At 43.2% G+C, this 18,966-nt stretch overlaps 1 protein-coding gene across 2 annotated transcripts in view; it reads right to left on the bottom strand.

Moving 5' to 3' along the window:
- Nucleotides 1-1,913: 1,913 nt before the first annotated feature.
- WDFY1 (WD repeat and FYVE domain containing 1) overlaps nucleotides 1,914-18,966 on the bottom strand; it is a 50,709-nt gene continuing 33,656 nt past the window's right edge. The window contains exons 8-12 of one of the 2 annotated variants that reach the window (XM_057745528.1): nucleotides 17,769-17,874; nucleotides 12,596-12,697; nucleotides 10,562-10,692; nucleotides 9,258-9,366; nucleotides 1,914-8,465 (exon numbers count right to left, since the gene is read on the bottom strand). In XM_057745528.1, the coding sequence (XP_057601511.1) occupies nucleotides 8,406-8,465; nucleotides 9,258-9,366; nucleotides 10,562-10,692; nucleotides 12,596-12,697; nucleotides 17,769-17,874 (508 nt within the window). In that variant the 3' untranslated portion in view covers nucleotides 1,914-8,405. The remainder of the gene's footprint in view (nucleotides 8,466-9,257; nucleotides 9,367-10,561; nucleotides 10,693-12,595; nucleotides 12,698-17,768; nucleotides 17,875-18,966) is intronic. The other variant, XM_057745527.1, reaches the window with a different exon arrangement.

The raw sequence follows: 18,966 nt of genomic DNA, 5'->3' as shown, positions 1-18,966 counted from the left end.
GGGTAGGAACACGGAGGAAAGCTACAGAAAAATAGTGAGGCTCATGGCTCACGAGCTATAGCACTCTAATGCGAAATAACTCACATTGTGAAGCTCATTGGTACTGTGCTGCCTTGGGTCCACGTCTCTTGCTTGGGTTGGGGGTGGGGGGCGATGTTGGGTGTGCAGGGCGGGGCAGTCTTCTGCCCTTTGGCTCCCGGATGAGGAATTAACAGCTCGTTGTTCAGGTTGTTATTGCTGTGTAACAAATCACTCCACAATTTTAGCAGCTTGAAACTAGCATTTTATTTTGTTCACAATTGTGTGGGTCAGGAATTCGGGAAAGGGCTCACCTCGGCAGCCCTCACTTGGCGCCTCTCCTGCTGTGGCAGTTGTCAGCTGGATCCGCAAACATCAGAAAGCTCGGATAGGCCGGACGTCCAAGATGGCCCACTCACGTGGCTGGCAATTAATGCTGGCTGTCAGCCGGAGCTCAGCTCAGCTGCTGACCAGAACACCTGGTGGTCCCAGGTAGCTGGTTTCCCGCAGAGAACCAGGTGGAAGCTGCGGGGCATTTTCTGATCTAGCCTCAGACACTGCACGGTGTCACTTCTGCCATATTCTATTGGTGAGTCACTAAGATTGGCCCAGATTCAAGGGGAGGGTACCTAAATCCCACCACTCAATAGGAGGAGGCTTTAAGTATCACAGAAATATTTTTAAATCATCATACCCATCAAACATGAAGCTGCAGAGCAGAGTTGCCTTCTGATGAGGTCTTGATGATGATCACTCAGAACTAGTGTTTGATGTTTTAGAAACATCTCGTGACCCTCGTGTACTTATCCCCTATAACCTCTCTACGCTTTTCTCTCACTGCTCCTTCCAGCCTCCAGGAACTGTAAGAGTAGCTTGAAAGGCGGGAGAGGGTGGGTAGGAATGATGGCGGTGGAGGAACAGGAATTTCACACTACAGCTCACTCCCTAAGAAAATTCACCTAAGTTCCTTGTCATTTATGAACATAGCACCCAAACTGTACACATACAGGCATCATTATTTATTAAGTGCCTGCTGTGCCTGATCCTGAGCTCCATGCTGTTTGCAGAAATCCTCTGTCCCCACTGAAGTTGGAGAGAGGAAAACAAGAACTGTGTGGCTAGACAGGAGTGAGCAAGGAGAACACAGAGGTCGGGAGATGATGATGGGATAGTCTAGAACTTCTATTGTGAGCAGGGTGGAGTTATGACGGTTTTGTGTACGGGAATGGCGTGATCTGAGTTGTGTTTTAACACGTGTGTTGAGAACAGGCTGGTAGGGGCAGGAGCTGGGAGACTGGTTAGCAGGCCACCGGAACAATCCAGATGACAGGGAACTGGACCACGGTACTAGCAGCTGAATGGTGAAAAGTGGCCGTTCTGGGATACATTTTGAGCGTAGAGCCAATAAGCTTGTACTGAGGTTTGTGTCTGCAAGCTTGCCTGTATTTTCAGCACACATTTGCAACTTGGGATTTATTTGATAGGTTACAGCTGATATGACACCTGCAGCAAAAGGCATTCGATACTATGTCAATAAAATAAATAGGAAAGTACATTAATAATAAAGAAATAAAGTCCCAAGTCACTTGAGCAAAGAATTATTTTTACACAAGTAAATCCAGAAATAAATTTGACCATATGCTTTTTCCTCTCCCTTTCTTCCTCTTTTTGATACTACACTGGGTTAATTTCACCAGATGTTTCTACTTAATTTTAGAAGTTGCTCTCCAATTAGTTTCTCTAATTCCAGGCAACAGCTCAAGGAAGAGCACACAAAACCTTCAACGTATTCAACCTAATGCTGAACTTTCAAAGGATGGGAAGAGACACGTGTATGATGGGCAATGAGGATACAGACAGAAAGGCTGGTCCCTGCCTTCCAGAAGCTCTCAGGCAAGAACCAGAGCACACGTTAGCAGGCCAGTACCACATATGTATCAAGTCTCCTGTTGTGAGTTAAAGCATGTGCTGGGTCCAGAAGAAGAGTTTAAATAAACCTGCAATTGTTCAAAAATAATTTTTCTTTCTGTGACTTAAGGTATCTCAAATTCAACAAATTGTGCAATCATGCAAATTTGATATCATAACATTAACTGGAGCAAGCTACAGCTACTGAAATATCTGGTTACCATTATCTTGTCAAAAGAATATCATATTTATTTAATAAGGGAATGATACTTTGAATTCTGAAATAGTAAAACCATGTTAACTGTTTTGTGACTCTATTAGTTTGATTTTGGGTTTGATGCTGGTAGAGTCTATGGGCTATTGGCTATTCTTACATGTTGCAGGGAATAAATGATAATCCCAATTACGAGGGCAGATTTAAGTAAAAGTCCCTGACAAGTATCACGGGTTTAACAGCCATGCTTTAGACGAGTGATTCTGAAGTTCTTTCAAATTCATTAGCTTGATTTTGGGACATTGCTACATTCTTTGCTGTGCATTAATGTCGATCTATTTCAGATAAAAATAAAATTTACTTTTGAGAAGGAATTTTTAACAGTTTCAAAATGATGTAAAAATAGAGTATCATAAATATCATAAAACACAGATTAAGAATCACTGCTCTTTAGAGGATATGGGAAACGACTGGTTTGTAAGAAAGTTGGCATTACACATGTCACCACACAAGCCACCAATCAATGACTCCACTGATTCGTGATTCTGGGGTGGGGTGGGGTGGGGTGGCGAGTGGAAATCTAATGCCCCTCTTGACCTTCAATTCTAGGGCGTGGGAAGACATGCCACACGGCCCTTGCTAAGGGTGTAACGAAATTTCTCTTACTTTATCTTTCTCCAGAATGTCAAATTCAGGATCTAAAATTTCTTCAAGTAGGAAAGAGCCAGATGGGGTACTAGAAAAACCATGGGCTTTGAGGTCAGACAGACCAGAGCTTGAATCTTCAGTTTTCCACTTGGGTTTGACATGGAAAGCTCTCTCTCAGGCTCCATTTCTATATCACAAACAAGCCGAAAATCAAGAAGGTGCCTCACAGCATGTTACTCAGCTTTCCTGGGAAACCGTATGTATCAATATGTAATAAACTTCCTAAAGGATGATTTGTGTGTGCAGTGAAAAGGCTTAGAAAGAGATCTAAGTATAGTCAAGGAAACTTAGGGACTAAGGAGTGATGGATGGGAAAGGAAGCTATAACTTCAAGTACCAGCATTACCCTCCTGAGAACGTTTTTACAACTAAGCCAGGTGAAACTTAAAAAGGGAAGGCAGGAAACAGCTTGCTGGTCTGTTTCCACTTTGCAAGTGAAAAGTGACCAGTCAACTCTCCAGCACCCTTGGCAACAAGCACATCAGGCTGTTGTAACAGCACTGAGGTCATCAGGGCAACCGTTCTTCCCCTGGGCCCTTGTCCACTGAACAGCCTTCCAGTGGTGACCTGGGTTCTACCTAGACTGTGTCACAGAAACCCGTAAATTAGTACACTGGCATCCCATAGATTGACACTAAGCTATGCCTGTTTATTGCCTATTCGAAGGAACAAATTCAAGTGCTGGCAATGGTATGAGGATACTAGCAATAAGAATAAAAACTTACAATATGCACCTTCTTTGACCTAGCAAGTCCTACTTCTAAGAATGAATCCTAAAAAAATAATTGGAAAAATGGGCAAAGACGAACATACAAGCAAGCCGAGCTTAGTATTTTCAAATATTCAGTGTTTTAATTAAAATTTTAAATATTCTAAAAATGTATAATCTAATCTCAACATGGGATTGGTGAAATAAATGCTGATTTAGCCATGTAATGGAACAGTGGAATACCGCTGAACAGCCTAGATTATGCTGCAACTAAAACACACACACCCCCCCACCTCAGTGGACTAACACGGCAAATATTTATTTTCTCCCCATGTAACATCCACTGCAGGTCCAGGGCAAGTTGCGTTCCATGGGATAGCTCGGCATCATTTCTCCTTTCATACATGTACTCCCACAACCGCTCGGGAAGAAACCGGTTGTTGAGCCTCTCGCCTGCTAGTAAATGCTTCTGTCCGTACTTCATTGGCTAAAGCAAGTCACGTGGCCTGACCTAACCTCGCTGAGCTGGAGACCGGCAGTCCCAGTGCATGTCGGGACAGTGCCGCAGCTCTGCAGCAACTGATAATGCGAACAGGGTGCACGATTTTTTGACTCCAGCAAACTATCTATATACTACATCAGGTGGGGCAAAAGCAGGCATCCACTAACAATATATCTTAAGTGTGTGTTCTATACGTACACGTGCATCGGAAAGTCACTGGAAAGAGAAACAAGGTAAGTTTAACAGTGGTTTCTCTGGGTGGTTGGACCCACCCAAAGAAAACAAGTCTTTAAATACTTTTTAAAGATTTTTAAAAAAATCTTTTGAATACCTTTTGGTATTCTCTTTTTATTTTCCTTTTCTTTTTATTATAATAAACATATTATTATTGTATATATGTTTTTGGCCATGCTGCGTGCCTTATGGGATCTTAGTTCCCCAACTAGGAATCGAACCTGGGCCCCTGGCAGTGAGAGCACCAAGTTTTAACCTCTGGACCACCAGGGAATTAACATAGCATTTTGATGATAAGAGAAAATAAAGCTTTAGTTCTTTAAAAAAAACAAAAACAAACCTCAATAAACTGCCATTCTGATCTCTAAGCCAACCCCTTATCAGTCAAGCAGAGGACTCAGTTCTCTTGGGTCTCAACCATCCTGTGTTTTTTCATAAGACTGAGCTGTTGGGGGGCAGGAGGAGGGGAGGACCTAGGGCAGAGATCATGGTGTCTCCACGTAGCTCAGCGCATTCAGGCAGCCTGGTTATCCTGAGCGATCTGACTCCAGGGCTTCACAAACTTCAAGACAGATCACACCTACTTCCTTTATATAAAGCACTCATTACACACAAGCACATTAAGGCAGGCGGTATGAAGAAGGCATGTGCTCACTTGACAGACAGACAGGATCTACCTGGTTTTCTCATTCAATGCCTTGCAGAAGTGTTGCCAGGACTGAATAATACAACGTTGGCAGAGGACCCAGCACAGACAGCACGAAACCGTGGTACCTACTACTGCTGCCCTATGTCCAGATCAAAAATAACAAAAGCTAAATTAAGCAACAGCGTTTAACAAGCAAGGAACATTTTATTGTATGCATGTTCTCAAAAAAAAAAAAAACCCACAAAAAACAAAAACAAAACCCCACAAAAACAGAACCCACAAAGAGGAGCAAAGAACAAAGTTTTCTAGCTCTCTGAGACACACAGGGCACCCTATCTTACAGAAACATTGCTAGTACAAGACAAAATGTACTGATCAACATTGCCCTTTGCTTCCCCAGTCAAAAAAGTCCTTAGAGAAGAACACTTTAAATTGTATTCTAATATAAATTTGTTACACAATTCAACTTCAACTTACTCAAAGACTTATTATGTAGTAAACTGCAGAAAATAGAGTAGGCATCCAATAATCTGCTCACAATTAACAACTAAGCAATAGACACTTGAATAAATATAGCTTTTATTACTTATTTGTTAAACTTCATACTTATAATGAGCAGATGGTTTATCATTAATAGTAACTGGTTTCTAACATTTTAGGAGATACCAGATCCAGTAACGGAAGTAGGAAATAATTTAATGAAAACTGATTTTAGAAAATATCTTCTTGGGTCTGAGCCACTATGGCATTTATTCCATACTTCAGCCAGTTTCAACAGTTTAAAAATGTACGTATTAACAAACTGAATGATTTAGGGGGAGAACAAAGTGACACCACCTTCTAGAGCAATATGTTTTGTTTATATTCTCTCGGTAGCAGGACAGAGCTAGGACACAGTAAACAGAGATTTACAACGTAATGAATAATCTGTTTCCACCTAATGCTATAAGGGCATATTCCTGTCACTTCCACTAATAAAGAGCAATTTTAAAACATGTCTAGAATGAGGGACTGGCAAGTCCCGATCACAAACATGCTAGATCTGAACGGAAGGCTCTCTGACATTCTGTACTCCGTGATCCCTAACCGCGACACAGCGTGAGTACTCAGGAATGGAAAAGCTAGTAAACCGTTACTTGAAGAACTATTTTAAGTGACCCGTTTAAGAGTAACACAGTCAAAATAAGGCAGTAACGAGAAGTCTAGCTGTACTCATGTGAGCAGTCACTACAACTGTGAAAATAATTTTTACCCACCTCTATAAAAAATATTACCCCATTTGCTACCTCGTGTGTGACAGAGACAAGGCGAGCCTGCCATGTGTGTTTAAAAAAAAAAATTGTAATAAGCTCTGGTGGAGAGAAAATAGATTGAAATATTCTCCCTTCCTTTTCTGAATACTCCACTCCAGTTCTTCCTCACATAGACCCTTCTTCCTTGACTTGCGATTAGCTTAACCCGTTAGGAGGTGCTGTATCAGCCTTATATTCCCTATGAAACATTGGGCTTTTCGTTAAGAATTTTTTAAAATAAAAAAAGTCTGAAAGCTATGGCATATTCTCGGCAGCGGCAAAACTGTGCTCAGTCTACCACAGACATCATAAAATCACATTTTACAGAGGTTAAAGGAAAGCAAATCCACCGTTCAGCACTCTTCAACATGGCAAGGAATAGATCATGTTTCATTTTCCTTTCAGGACTTCACAGAATCCCCAGGATAGCACCTTTGTATAAGCTGAACTATAAACTAACCTAAAGCTAACATCCAACACTGCCGTTCAAGTTACCATCATTCAATTTTTCTTCTGGATTTATGTTAGTAACACACATTCTGCAAAGGGTCTAGGAAAAGTTTTCAAAGAAAACATCTTTTTTAGGTGATATAACACAAAAATTACAAGGAGCAACGAGACCCTTCAGTCTTATTTCTGAAGGCAAGTCAACTTCTACTGCAGATCATTCTAGAACATGATGTGCCTGACCTCCTTTCCTTATTTGTGCCACTTGGCCATTAAGACATCTTAGTTTAACTGCCTGTCTTAAAAGTATTATTAAAAAACATTTTAATTAACAGCTGTTATTTAAAAATATTTAGTCCCTTAGTTATATCACACAGAATGTTGTTTTGCTATGATCCCCCAAAGCGATGCAGTAGTTTTTTTCAATATCCATTAGTAAGACTAAAAGACAAAAATACTGTTGCTATCTATTTTAAAATCTGTCCTTAAAAAAAAGGAGGCCTCTCTCCACTCACTTCCATAGCCCTAAAGTAACAGATAATGTACTGCTGTCAAAAACAAAGATACGTGAATATTAAAAGACAGGCTCCCCATCCCTTACCTCTTCCCCATCCTGGTATTAAGTAGCCAAAAACTTTTAAAATGCCGTTTGATACAACAGTTTGCTCATTGTTATGAAAGTAATTTACAAGTTAGGAATTACTGTGCAGGACTGGTTAACAGTTACTGCTCTGGGTTACCAACTTCCTTCTATGAAATAAGTTATAACTACAAGTCAACCTAGTTTAAAAGCTTTGGAGTTCTTTTCTGAGGTGTCTTTAAATTGCCACGGTATCGCAGGGGCTCGTTTGGGACTGCAAACAGATTGTGTCTCTTAGGAGGACTGGGCTGTTCCATGGAAGGGAGTGATGTTTCCCATCACAATCACGCTGGTAGCTGGGTTTTCCATGAGTCACCACTGATGGCAACGAGAAAGAGTCAGGCGGCCTGTGTGAGTCCCGTGTGAACAGCACCATAGAAACGCCTTGTCCTCAGACCACATGGGGGAAAGGGAAGCGTGTGGACTGCCCCGGTGAGCACAGAAACTACAACTCCCTTAGTGGTAACCGTGAGCGCGCGCCCACGGCTTGCTGGCTGGGGCAAAACACAACCTGGCACTACCTGGAGAGGACAGGTACCGTGGAGAGGTCCGTCAGTGACTAAGGAGAGGGAACATTCACACACTGCCAGTGGACCAGGAGGATCTCTGGGCTCCTAAGTCCCACTGCACCCCCAGAGGGAGAGAACAAGTCCTCCTCCCCTGACCCCTGCTCTGCCCGCAGAGAAGTGCGGGAGCCCCCGTGGGTCCAGCCAAGTCTAGGGGGAGGTGTGTTTGTACTTGGAACTGCTTGAAGAAAGTTCTAGGCTTTAACTCTTTCGTTCAGTATGTTTCCTCCGAAACGCTCATGTGCTAAATTACTGCCTCAGCACACGTCAGCTCACTGCTCCCGAGGACGTCTCGCTGGAGTTCACTCCACTCCTCGGGGACCCACTACATCAGTTCCCACGGGTGGTTCCACAAACGCCCAAAAACACACCTTTACATTTTTTTCTTTTTAAAAATGTTGATTTGTTTTTTAGGGGCTGCTGTCCATCCACGTGACAGTGACTGTGGAGCTACAGGGAAGCATCGCGTTTGGTGAAGGCTGCTGCTGGGAAGGCGCAGACCCCGCCCAGCTCCTGGATCAGTGTGGAGAAAACCCGGTTGCCAGGCTGCAGCCCACCACGGGCGTCATGTCCCAAATCTGCAAGAGAAGGAGTTGGCCTGGAGACGCAGCACGGGTCACGTGGTCCCACAGGAGGCGCTGCTGGCACTGAGAACAGACAGCTGTTACACTGGCAAAGGGGTCAACCTAAGGCATTCCCTACAAAACCTTCTCGAGATTTACCTAGTGACAAAACAAGGCGGTTCCCTAAAATATGAAAAAAGCTTATAAGCCGTACCTCTCTCCACACCTGCAAATTACATCATAATGTTTTACTATAGATTTATTTTTAACAAAAAGCCCACTGGGAAAAAGCCCATTTTTTTTATTATGAAATAAACTATGTCACAGTTTCACAACTCAAGAATGGTACTAAGTATAAAACACTTACTTTCAGTTTCTGTGTTAGCAACCCAGGGATTTAATAAAAATTAAATTATTGTTATTTCTTGCAAGGGGGAGGCCTTCTGCCCAGGAGGAAAGGCCCACTAGCCAGGGAAGGAGTGATCAGAGAAAGGGGGCAGCTAAGGCAGTGGGAAGGAGGACCCTGGGGCTGGTTCAGCGCAGACAGTGACAGGGGAGTGCCAGGCCCTCGCCGGCTCACCTGGAGAGAACGAGGTGGCAGCGGGAGATGCCACCGGAAGGAGCTGCCACCAAGGGCATGCATGGAAACTCACAACCATGCAGTTTGTTCCAGGTTTCCATCTGGCTATAGGCTGTTCATCAAAAGGCAAGGCAAGCTCGCCCATCAGAAACGCCTTACGCACATTCACAGCATGATGGTGGAGCAATCTACACCAAGGTGCTAGCTGGCACAATCAGGCAGGTTACCTTTACCACGCGATCGGTCCCGCAGGTCACCATCAGGCCCCTCGTGACGTCCATGGACATGTGGGAGATGTTATGTTTTCCTTCATGAAAAGTTGCTAGAGAAGTCCGGCTAACAGAGAGAAAAGAGACCATTTAAACTTACCCCACTGTTAGGGATGAATTTCCTTAGCAACACAGAGGAAATATTCATGATAACAGTGTCAACATTTGCTCCTAAAAATGTGGCTACAGTTTTGAAAACTAACGATAATTAAAGGATGATGGAAAGCATGACGAGTTGCAAGACTATTTCATAAAAGATTTTCTAAAACTCTCAAAATAACTGATTTTTTTTTTAACGGAAAGGCTGGTACATTCCTAGACAAAAGGACAAGAGCCTTTACCAGGGAAGAGGAACTACACCGCGGGAGATCACAGGCTGCAGGCTCCCTCAGAACCCCGGCATGAGAAGCAGCGCTCTGCCTAGCACTGGCCCTCGCTCTGCTCCAAAGCCCGCAGCAGCCCCGGCCCCATCACCAGCTCACTGACCGACACCAGCAGTGCTGCACTAAGCTCTCCCACCTGGGCCTCCCCCAAGGTGTGCCCACCTGCTACTTTCAAAGATGATTCAAAAAGGAACAAAAGAAAACACTGGTTCCGCCCTAACAGATCTGCCTGATCTATTAGGACAGAACTGGGGGACAGACAGACCTGTTTTATACACAGTTATTTAAGAACAGATTGCTAGGTCAGATTGTTGTGCAAGAGAGAACCTGGGTCTCCAGAGTCTTCCCACTAATAAAATGTCCATGCGTGTGTGCACACAGGTGGAAGCTGGGGTGCTTTCGCAGAGCGCCAGCTCAGCCACCCATCAGTGTGCACACGGCCTTGACCCTCACAGCACCCTGAGTGGCGAGGGGGCTCAGGACCGGCTGCTTGCTGCCGGACTGGTCTTAGCAGCATCGCTCCTCACAGTGTTTGGGAGAAACCTGTCTTAAGTCATAAAGCTAGGGCAGAGTCCTCTCTTTAGAAACTGTTTATGAAAGAGACAAATGAGTGGGCAGAAATACAGCTGATCCTTGAACAACAGGGGTTCGAACTACGCCAGTCCACTCATACCCACATTTTTTTCAATAATAAATACCACAGTACTGCTCCCATGGATAGGAGGGGCCAACTCTAAGTTATACACAGATTTTCCACTGTGAGGAGGGCTGCGCCCCAACCCCTGTGTTGTTCAAGGGTCAACTGTGTATCCGTGTCATCTCTCAGGCTCTCCCAATGCAGATGAACACACAGAAAGACAAAGATAAGCAAACACTCACTCCTCATCCTTGATGGAGTCGTAGCAGGAATCACAGACGCGGACCTGGAACTCAAAGCCCATGACAGGGTAGCTGGAGCGCTTGCTGCTGCACTTCCCACAGACTGCCTGCCCGCACTTCCTGCAGTGATGCTTCAGGGCCCAGAAGGAGAAGAAGATGGAGTTTACCTTTTGCTTTAATGCACGTGGTTTCCCTTTAGAGGAGGGGGATGGGAGTGGGGATGATGTGCCTTGAATTATAATCATCTCTAATTCAATGCATCAATTACCATGCCAAAGGCAGACAATTTCAAGACCTGTCATGGATTTCCAAACATCTTTGCTTTGTTGTTGGTCAAATAGTGCTTTTTACTCATTCATATTATCTGTCTAGATGACAACAAACCAAGTTCAAGCTCATTAGGGAACTCAAATGGCTAGAGACCTCAGGAAGGAGAAACTTATTCCTATTACAGAGAAAAGTTTTGAAATAAAGTTTTAAATGTAATTTGACCTCATTAAGAAATAAATACTGACGGAATTCCCTGGCACTCCAGTGGCTAGGACTTGGTGCTCTCACTGTCAGGTACCCGGGTTCCATCCCTGGCTGGGGAACTAAGATCCCGCAAGCCGCAGGGCACGGCCAGAAAAAAGAAGGAAAGAAATATCCATAATCACGTTTTGCTATTTCTTTTAACCTTTCAAATTGTGATTCAAGTGGAAATAAGCTTCAAGAACATTCCAAAATAGTCCAGTTATTATTACTGCTTTCAACATATATACATATTTTTTTTACACCACTAAATGCTTTGTGACCTGTACCTTTCCTCTCCTATTAGCTGTTAACTCATAAGATTAAAATTAATTCCTCATGTTTCCTTTGAAGTAGGGCCTACCTGACCCACCAGTTACCACCAGACGTGTGCTGCAAGAACTAGGCTGAGGATACAGTGTGGGTGCTATTTCCAAGCATTAGAATGTTATGCGTGCTAGGGCTTCCCTGGTGGTCCAGCAGTAAAGAATCCGTCCTGAAATGCAGGGGACGCGGGCTTGATCCCTGGCTGGGGAACTAAGATTCCACATGCTGCGGAGCAACTAAGCCCACGTGCAACAACTACAGAGCCCACGTGCCCTGGAGCCCATGCACCACAACTAGAGAGAAGCCCACATGCCACAGCGAAAGATCCCGCATGCCACAACTAAGAGCCAGTGCAGCCAAAAATAAAAATAAATAAGTAATAATAATAATAAATGAATGTTATGAGTGCTAAAATCATTCCTGCACTGCCTGCCAGTCTCATATCTGACCTTGCTGTGGAGTAGCTTTGTAAGTAAAGTCAAAGAAAGTTTATTAATACAAACTTTCGGCCAATCCCTCAGAGAGGTGCACCCAGTAATAAAACGAATAAAATTGGCATTCTTTTCTACTCATCAGCACAAATTCATATTCAATCTGAGTGAGTGGCTACCTTCAAGGCTGCTATAGAAATATGTTTTTTGTATAACTTTAGTATTATATGAATTCCTAGTGATAAGAACTTCTTTGAGCTATCTGGGACATGTTTCTTTAATTAAAAAAATAAATAACAATATGGACTTGCAACATGCTTAATAGAAATGTTCCAGGTATGCTTACACATAACTCAAAATTCTTAGTATTCCAGTGAGGGCTAACCTGTTACTTCTTATGTGTTTGTGAAAGCGTTAAGGCTTAGACGCCCTGGTTCATTCTGATTTTGTGATGTGCTAGTACAAACACTGACTTTAACAACTCATAGTCCTAAACTCAAAGATCTTTCACCTATTTATGAACAGGCTCTCAGGGTTTTCTGTGTGTCCCTGCTTTTCCAATGCAGGACAAGCAACAGCATAGCTTGGTAACAGTCTCACTATTACCCCAGAAAAGGTCCCGCCCATCGTCAGTCACACAATGATGGCGGTATCACAAATGTAGGACTTTACAGCATTTACAGGGAAAAGTGTGATTCCAAACAAAATGACGCAGTAATCACATAAATAACAAAATAAATGATTAACCACAATGTTGGCTGCTCACCTGTCTCAACCCCAGTGTCTTCGTGTCCCACATCTGCTTTATATTCCAGAAAAAGGGCTGCTCACATTTCTGACAAGAATCACTTTCCAACCACTGAGGAGCCTGGAGGAGGAGAAAGTCAAGCCCAATGTCAGAGCATCTGCCTGTGTGTACTGAGTTTTCAGAAATTCATACAACAGTTGTAGACCTTGTTGGGGCTATCCTCTTTTTTAGCTCCTCAGCTGTTGCCAAATTCAATATTATGTTTGTGTTCTGAGAAAACTTTACCATTGTTGCAATGTTTTCAGGATTGTTCAATTTTTAATCTATAGAGAGGAGGGAGTAATTCAGTTTGTATCGTGAACTCTTAAGAGATGTCTTTATTCGTTTCTTTTTTATGCCCAAAGATTTTTCTAAGTTGTCTGATATCTATATTCAGCTGACCAAAAACCTTTCTTGTAGAATCTGGGAAATACCACTCGGGAAGGCTTGCGAGGTTACAAGGTGATGACCAGGAGTTCTTCTGGGGGGGCATCATGTCAGACAGATTTGCCACCCCCAGCCCCATTCCCAGCTCCCACCAGTGGGTTTCCCTCTGTCCCTGTGCCTGCCCAGGCAGCCTGCAGACCCCCACTCTAGCAGTGCTCTCTCTGCACCGCAATTCTTTATGCACTTTTCTTCCCCCCAACCCATTCAACTAGCCTATGAATTAGTGACTGGTTTTTTCATCTTTATGTTCAGCCTACCACAGGGTAGGATCTCAATGAATTTTTGTTGAAACAGGCCAATTACGCCTCAAAATGACTTCATTGAGAACACAGAAAATATTTCTCTAAACAAAACATTATGTACAAATTGTACTCGATTACACAATGAACCTGTTAAAAGCCTATTGAACCTCAATCACTTTACTATCATATACATGCAATAAAAATAGAAAATACTAATTTCCAGAAAATTAAACCAAAGATCATGAAGCAAGAAACAATCTTTTCTTGATCTTGAAAGTTAACACTCAAGAAAACTGTATCTGATAAGAGGAGACAACGATGGGAGAACCACAGGAACTGAACTGCCCTGACCATTATAAAACATGCAGTGAAGACAGTCAGCTTTACAGAGATTCGAAAGAGGACTTCTGCTGGTTTAAAGAATGAGTGTCCCAACTTCTTTGTCTGTTTCCTACTGCATCAAAACTTTTGGCTTTCCTATTTCTTCCTCTGGATATGGCACTGGAAATAGTTCTACACAGGACAGCCATTATGAAGGTCTTTCCTTTGGGGGGTGGGGGGACAAGGCAGACAGAAACAAATGAGGTGGGCTGAGACAGAGGAGGGGTTTCTTTAAATAACTGGGGCAGGGTTGGAAATGGGAAGGGAGGACAGAAACAGTGATAAAGAGATGTGTACCTATGTGAGGACGACGACTACTTGATGCAGAATGACTTGTTTCTGTGATCAGGGAAAAGAGAAGGTAGTTTGAGAACACTGCCTGTGAACAATGTCCCTGAAGGAAAAACCATGCTACAACGACACGGTGGGCCCTGCTGCCAACACTGTGGGGACATTAAATCGCAGGAGGAAGGAAAGCAGGGGCCACCAGCTCGTCTGACGTTTGTGACACCTGCCAGTGTAACTCCTGCAATACCACCCCTATGCGGGACAGTCACACGGAAGAAGATGAGGGCAAAAACATACCAAGCATGAGTACACACCATATAAGGCTGCAAGGATTAAGTGATTCAACATCTGTGAAGTGTTTTGCACAGTGCTTGGTATACAGCAAGTGCCATATAAATCCAGCAGTGTGCCAGGGGTTTTATATGCCTTATTTTAATTTTCAACACAACCCTAGGAGATACACAGCAACATTCTCCCCATTTTACAGGCAAAGAAACTGTGGCTCAGAGGTTGAAGCAACTGTCCATGGTTGGTCAGTGCGCGGAGATCCCAGAAGATCCAGGAGTCCAGCCCAGGTCCCTACACTTGTCTCACAGCCTCTGGACACACTCCTCTTCACTTCAAATGTCAAGGTCTCCAAACATGTTTCTGGAGTATGACAACCAATGGCACTGAGTTCCTGCCCCCAGGGAGCATGGTTCTGTCTAAGGGCTGGGAAAGAATATCACTTTGTTGGAGGGCAGAGGGGCACAAGGGAAGAAAAGATGCGCTTAAAATAATTTCAGATAACAAACAAAAAAACAAACAGAAATAGACTTTTGGAAACATATTTTAAAATAAGAAATACCCATAACTTTGTTTCTTTGAATAGAATTAAATGTAAGCTATCATGAACCATCCTATTGAATGCTTATTCTCTAAGGAGAAAAAGTTTTCTTTTGTTCTGAGAAGAGCAAAAGAGAACATTAATCAAGTGTTCTATTTCGCTCTCTTTTCTACATCTTGTTCCATCTGCCTAGCCTGCACAAAGATGATGGAACAAGAAAAATCCCAATGCACTGCTGCTGCCAACTGGTGTGCTAATCTGCTTTGCATGCATTTATAAAAGAGGTCCATTCTGTGATCGACTAGCTCCAAATACATCTCTCATTTCAAGAGGATTCATCCTAATTATTGTCACTTGCTCATTTATGTTTCAGGCCTACTTCCAGAAACGAGTCCCTTTGATTACGATCTGGCAGGGAGGTAGATCTGCTTCCAACTGACAGTGTGGTGGCCGACAGCGACTGTGGGTTGGAAACACTCCAGTCAGTGTTTCCAGGTGACTCAGAAAGAAATCCCAGTAAACGCTGTGGGCTAGAGAATCTGGAATTAATCCTCTAGGCCTGTGCCTAAGAAAGTCCTACAAACTGTACAAATCCCTAACTCAAGGTCAGAATCTAACAGATCAAAGGCTGCTTACTTTCACACTAATATTTACTCAGCTGGTAAAAAAAAAAAGCGAACAAACAACAAAACAAAAAAGCCTTACTAAAAATTCTGCATCTTTTTGACATAATTTTCTTTCCCACTAATATTGCCAACTATTGAGACAGATAAGCTAGTAGAGCAAAATGTGTTATCAGTCAGGGACTTCCCTGGTGGTCCAGTGGTTAAGACTGTGGTCCCAGTGCAGGGGGCACGGGTTCAATCCCTGGTCAGGGAACCAGATCCCACATGCATGCCTCAACTAAGAGTTCACACGTCACAAGTAAGGAGCCCTGGAGCAGCAATTAAGGAGCCCACCTGCTGCAACTAAGACCTGGTGCAACCAAATAAATAAATAAATATTTTTAAAAAAATGTGTTACCAGCCAGTGTGCACATGATTTGGGATAATCTTACATAAGTGACTAAAAGGAAAAGAGTGGCCCCCACAGGAATGGACTGTCTTTTCTTTCCCTAGAGGTACAAATAAACTCCACACTCATACAACATTGAAGGTAAGAACCCTGCTCCTACTTTCTACTTCTAAAAGAATCTACCAAGGATGAGAACAGTGGACTGAAATCTAAGTGGTTAAACCCTTACAAGAGCCACTAGTAGCATCAGGCCCCAGTGGTCTCCTGCCTCAGGATCCAGGGAACACATCCTCTCCCTGAGTTTCCTGCTTTCTCAGAATCAGACTGAAAAACAACAGGCCAAGTCCAGGAAACAGAACAGTACTCTAGCTGCCATTGCTGCAAGTAGCTAGCAGATGATAAAGAACACAGTTCAAAGAAATCTTTGCAAAGAAAGTATTACATATTCTGTAATATTGAGCCAATGTTACGTATATTCAATAACAAGTTACACTAAGCCTTACCAAAAGATAGAAAATTCAAAAAGAGAAATTAACCAGTACACATGCAATCAAGATTTCCTCTAACTGACTTGTCTTACAAGGTCACTAAAAAATTAGCAATCGGTAGTTCTCCAGATTACAGACTGCATTTTATTATTTATAGGGTAGTCTATTTTCCTTCACTAGATTACAAGTTTCTTGCAGGTAAGAATCTTTGTGTATAGAGCATGGTAATCATAAAGTCTGGAAGTGAGTAATGTTGCTATTTTTTTTAATAGACTGAACCCCTTTGGTTGTGTCCCTAGGGTATGCTAAAGATGCAACTTTATTCAGTGAGAATCAGACTCACAAGTTACCAGGCAACACAAAGCAGATGCATGCAGGGGTCAGTGGGAATGCTGCATTCGCGTCTGCCATCCACCACAGTGGTGGGCAGCACACCGACCTACACACTGTGTAACGGACAGCATCGGGAACACGTCACGTGACGTCAGGCAATACAGTATGTACTGCGAAGCAGTATCATTTATGATGCATATACACCTAAGTTTCCAGACTTTAAGGACACCCTTTAGGTGCTCAGTAAGTGTTTCTGAAGTTAAGCCATCATAAGTCCTTAATACCACTCATGCTAAAATCTTCTCTTGAGTCAACTCCACTATCTATACATCACAGGTTTTCGATGCCTTTTGGAAAAGACAGATAATACCTGTGCTGGCAGAGATGAGAATGGAAATCCTGCCTAGAAATCATCTGACAACATCTATAAAAAGCCTTAGGAATGTACATATCCTTGACCCAAAGGGTCTATTTTCAGAAGTCTGCCTGAAATAAATAAATGAACAATCACACAATGACAAGGTCAAAAATGTTCACTGCAGCATTATTTAAAATAGAAAAAAACGCAGAGAGATTGTTTAGATAGAATGTCTGTCTAAATAACTGGAAGATACCTTAGAAGTCATCTTATTCAACTATTTCACTTTATGGAAGAAGGAACGGAGACTCAGGCACTTAGAACTCAGGTCTCCTGGAAAGAACACTGAGTTGACATGGACTCAGTAGAACAGAAATCAGGGGAAAATAAAAGCAGAGAAGAGATATATTTTTCCAGAGGAGCTAGGTCCCTGGTGCGCATCTTGGGGATCCCACGACAGGCGTGCTGGGGGACAACCTCGGAGCACCTCCCTGCAGTCCATTCCCTGGGTGTGCTGGACCATCTCTAGCATCCTCTCTGTGCACCTCTCTGTGCACATCAGCCTAAATGCCCAGTGTGTGTGTACTGCTTGTCCAATGAGTAGAGAATGCAGTACTAAGCGACACACAGGACCTCGTCCTACATAACCAGTAAGCACAGCGGTGAGGAACTGGGACTGTCTGCACCTCAGGTTGGCATCTCCAGCCACTGGGTGGAAAACCAAAAGGCAGCCTGTGGGATCTCTCCCGGTCAGCCCTGCCTTGCTCTCTCTTACCTCCTCTCTGCTAACGTCCATGTTCCACACTGCAATTCCACCGTCCGAGGAACAGGAGACCAGCTGCCTCGTGAACTGAAGGTAACACAGCGACTGCACTCGGTCACTGCAAACAGCACACACAACAGTCACGTGTTTCAATGTGGGAAATACAGGCCTTGTCTTTGTGCAGGCTCAAATCTCTCCCTTCATTGGAATCAGCAACTGGCATTTTATCACTGACTATTTGGTATGACCATCTAGATCCCAGTATAAACTTTAATTGGCATTCTATAACTTATTATACAGAATAACAGTTTCTATGAAATAAACGCTACTACTTTCAAATTAGTCATTAAGAACTGCAGGTCAGGGAGGAAACGATGACCATGGTTTTCTGGACAAATCACCATGATTTCCTTTTCAGGTGCACAAGACTATTTCTGAACAAGTAGGTAAACCTTAAAGGAGGTGTAACTCCCTTACATAATCCAGAAGAACAAGTAATCAAACACTATGGAGATTACTGGTGCATACGTACACACATGTACTCACACACATGCACACAGGACAGGGTGAAGAAATCTGTCCCGTTCCTTCATGCTTTTCCGACTCCTCCTCTGGACACCCCAGGAAACAACCTCCTGACCTTTAGACTTGAGGGGAGAATCTTTCCTCTCCTTAGCAACTTTTCAACTTGATTCTGCTTGCAGCTAACAGTGACAGCCTAACCAACAAGGAGGAAAGGGTTCCTCTTTCTTTCAAGACTAGACAGCAAAAGCATGAATATTAAGATGTCGTAGCTTAGGCAAACACGACTGCGTCCAACCACTCGTTACTTCTTAATGAAATACATTTTAGAACTTAAAAAAAAAAACCAATAAGGCATCCAGCTCGAGAAAGGCTTAGTGTTGCACTGCATGCAATCTTTCATGGTCAAAAGTCCTCACTCACAGTCTCTAACCCACGTCTGCCTGAAGCAGACATTTCAGTGGGGTGACTCCTTGGAAGAGAAAGGTAGGAAGTGCTCTTTGCACCAAGAAGGAAGAAAATCCTGGCCTCTATTTTTGTGATAGAACAGACACTCAGGACTAACAGAAAAGCAGTCAGAAGCAGACTGAGTCCTATCACACAGGGCTCACTGTCTGATAAAAGACAGGGTTTGGCGAAAGTAGCCTCAGAATATTAACACTTCCCCTGCCTTGCCCCAACTCAGATT

Source organism: Hippopotamus amphibius, chromosome 8, assembly GCF_030028045.1.
Source record: "Hippopotamus amphibius kiboko isolate mHipAmp2 chromosome 8, mHipAmp2.hap2, whole genome shotgun sequence".
NCBI classification, from domain to species: Eukaryota; Metazoa; Chordata; class Mammalia; order Artiodactyla; family Hippopotamidae; genus Hippopotamus; species Hippopotamus amphibius.
This window is presented reverse-complemented; position numbering and strand designations above follow the sequence as displayed.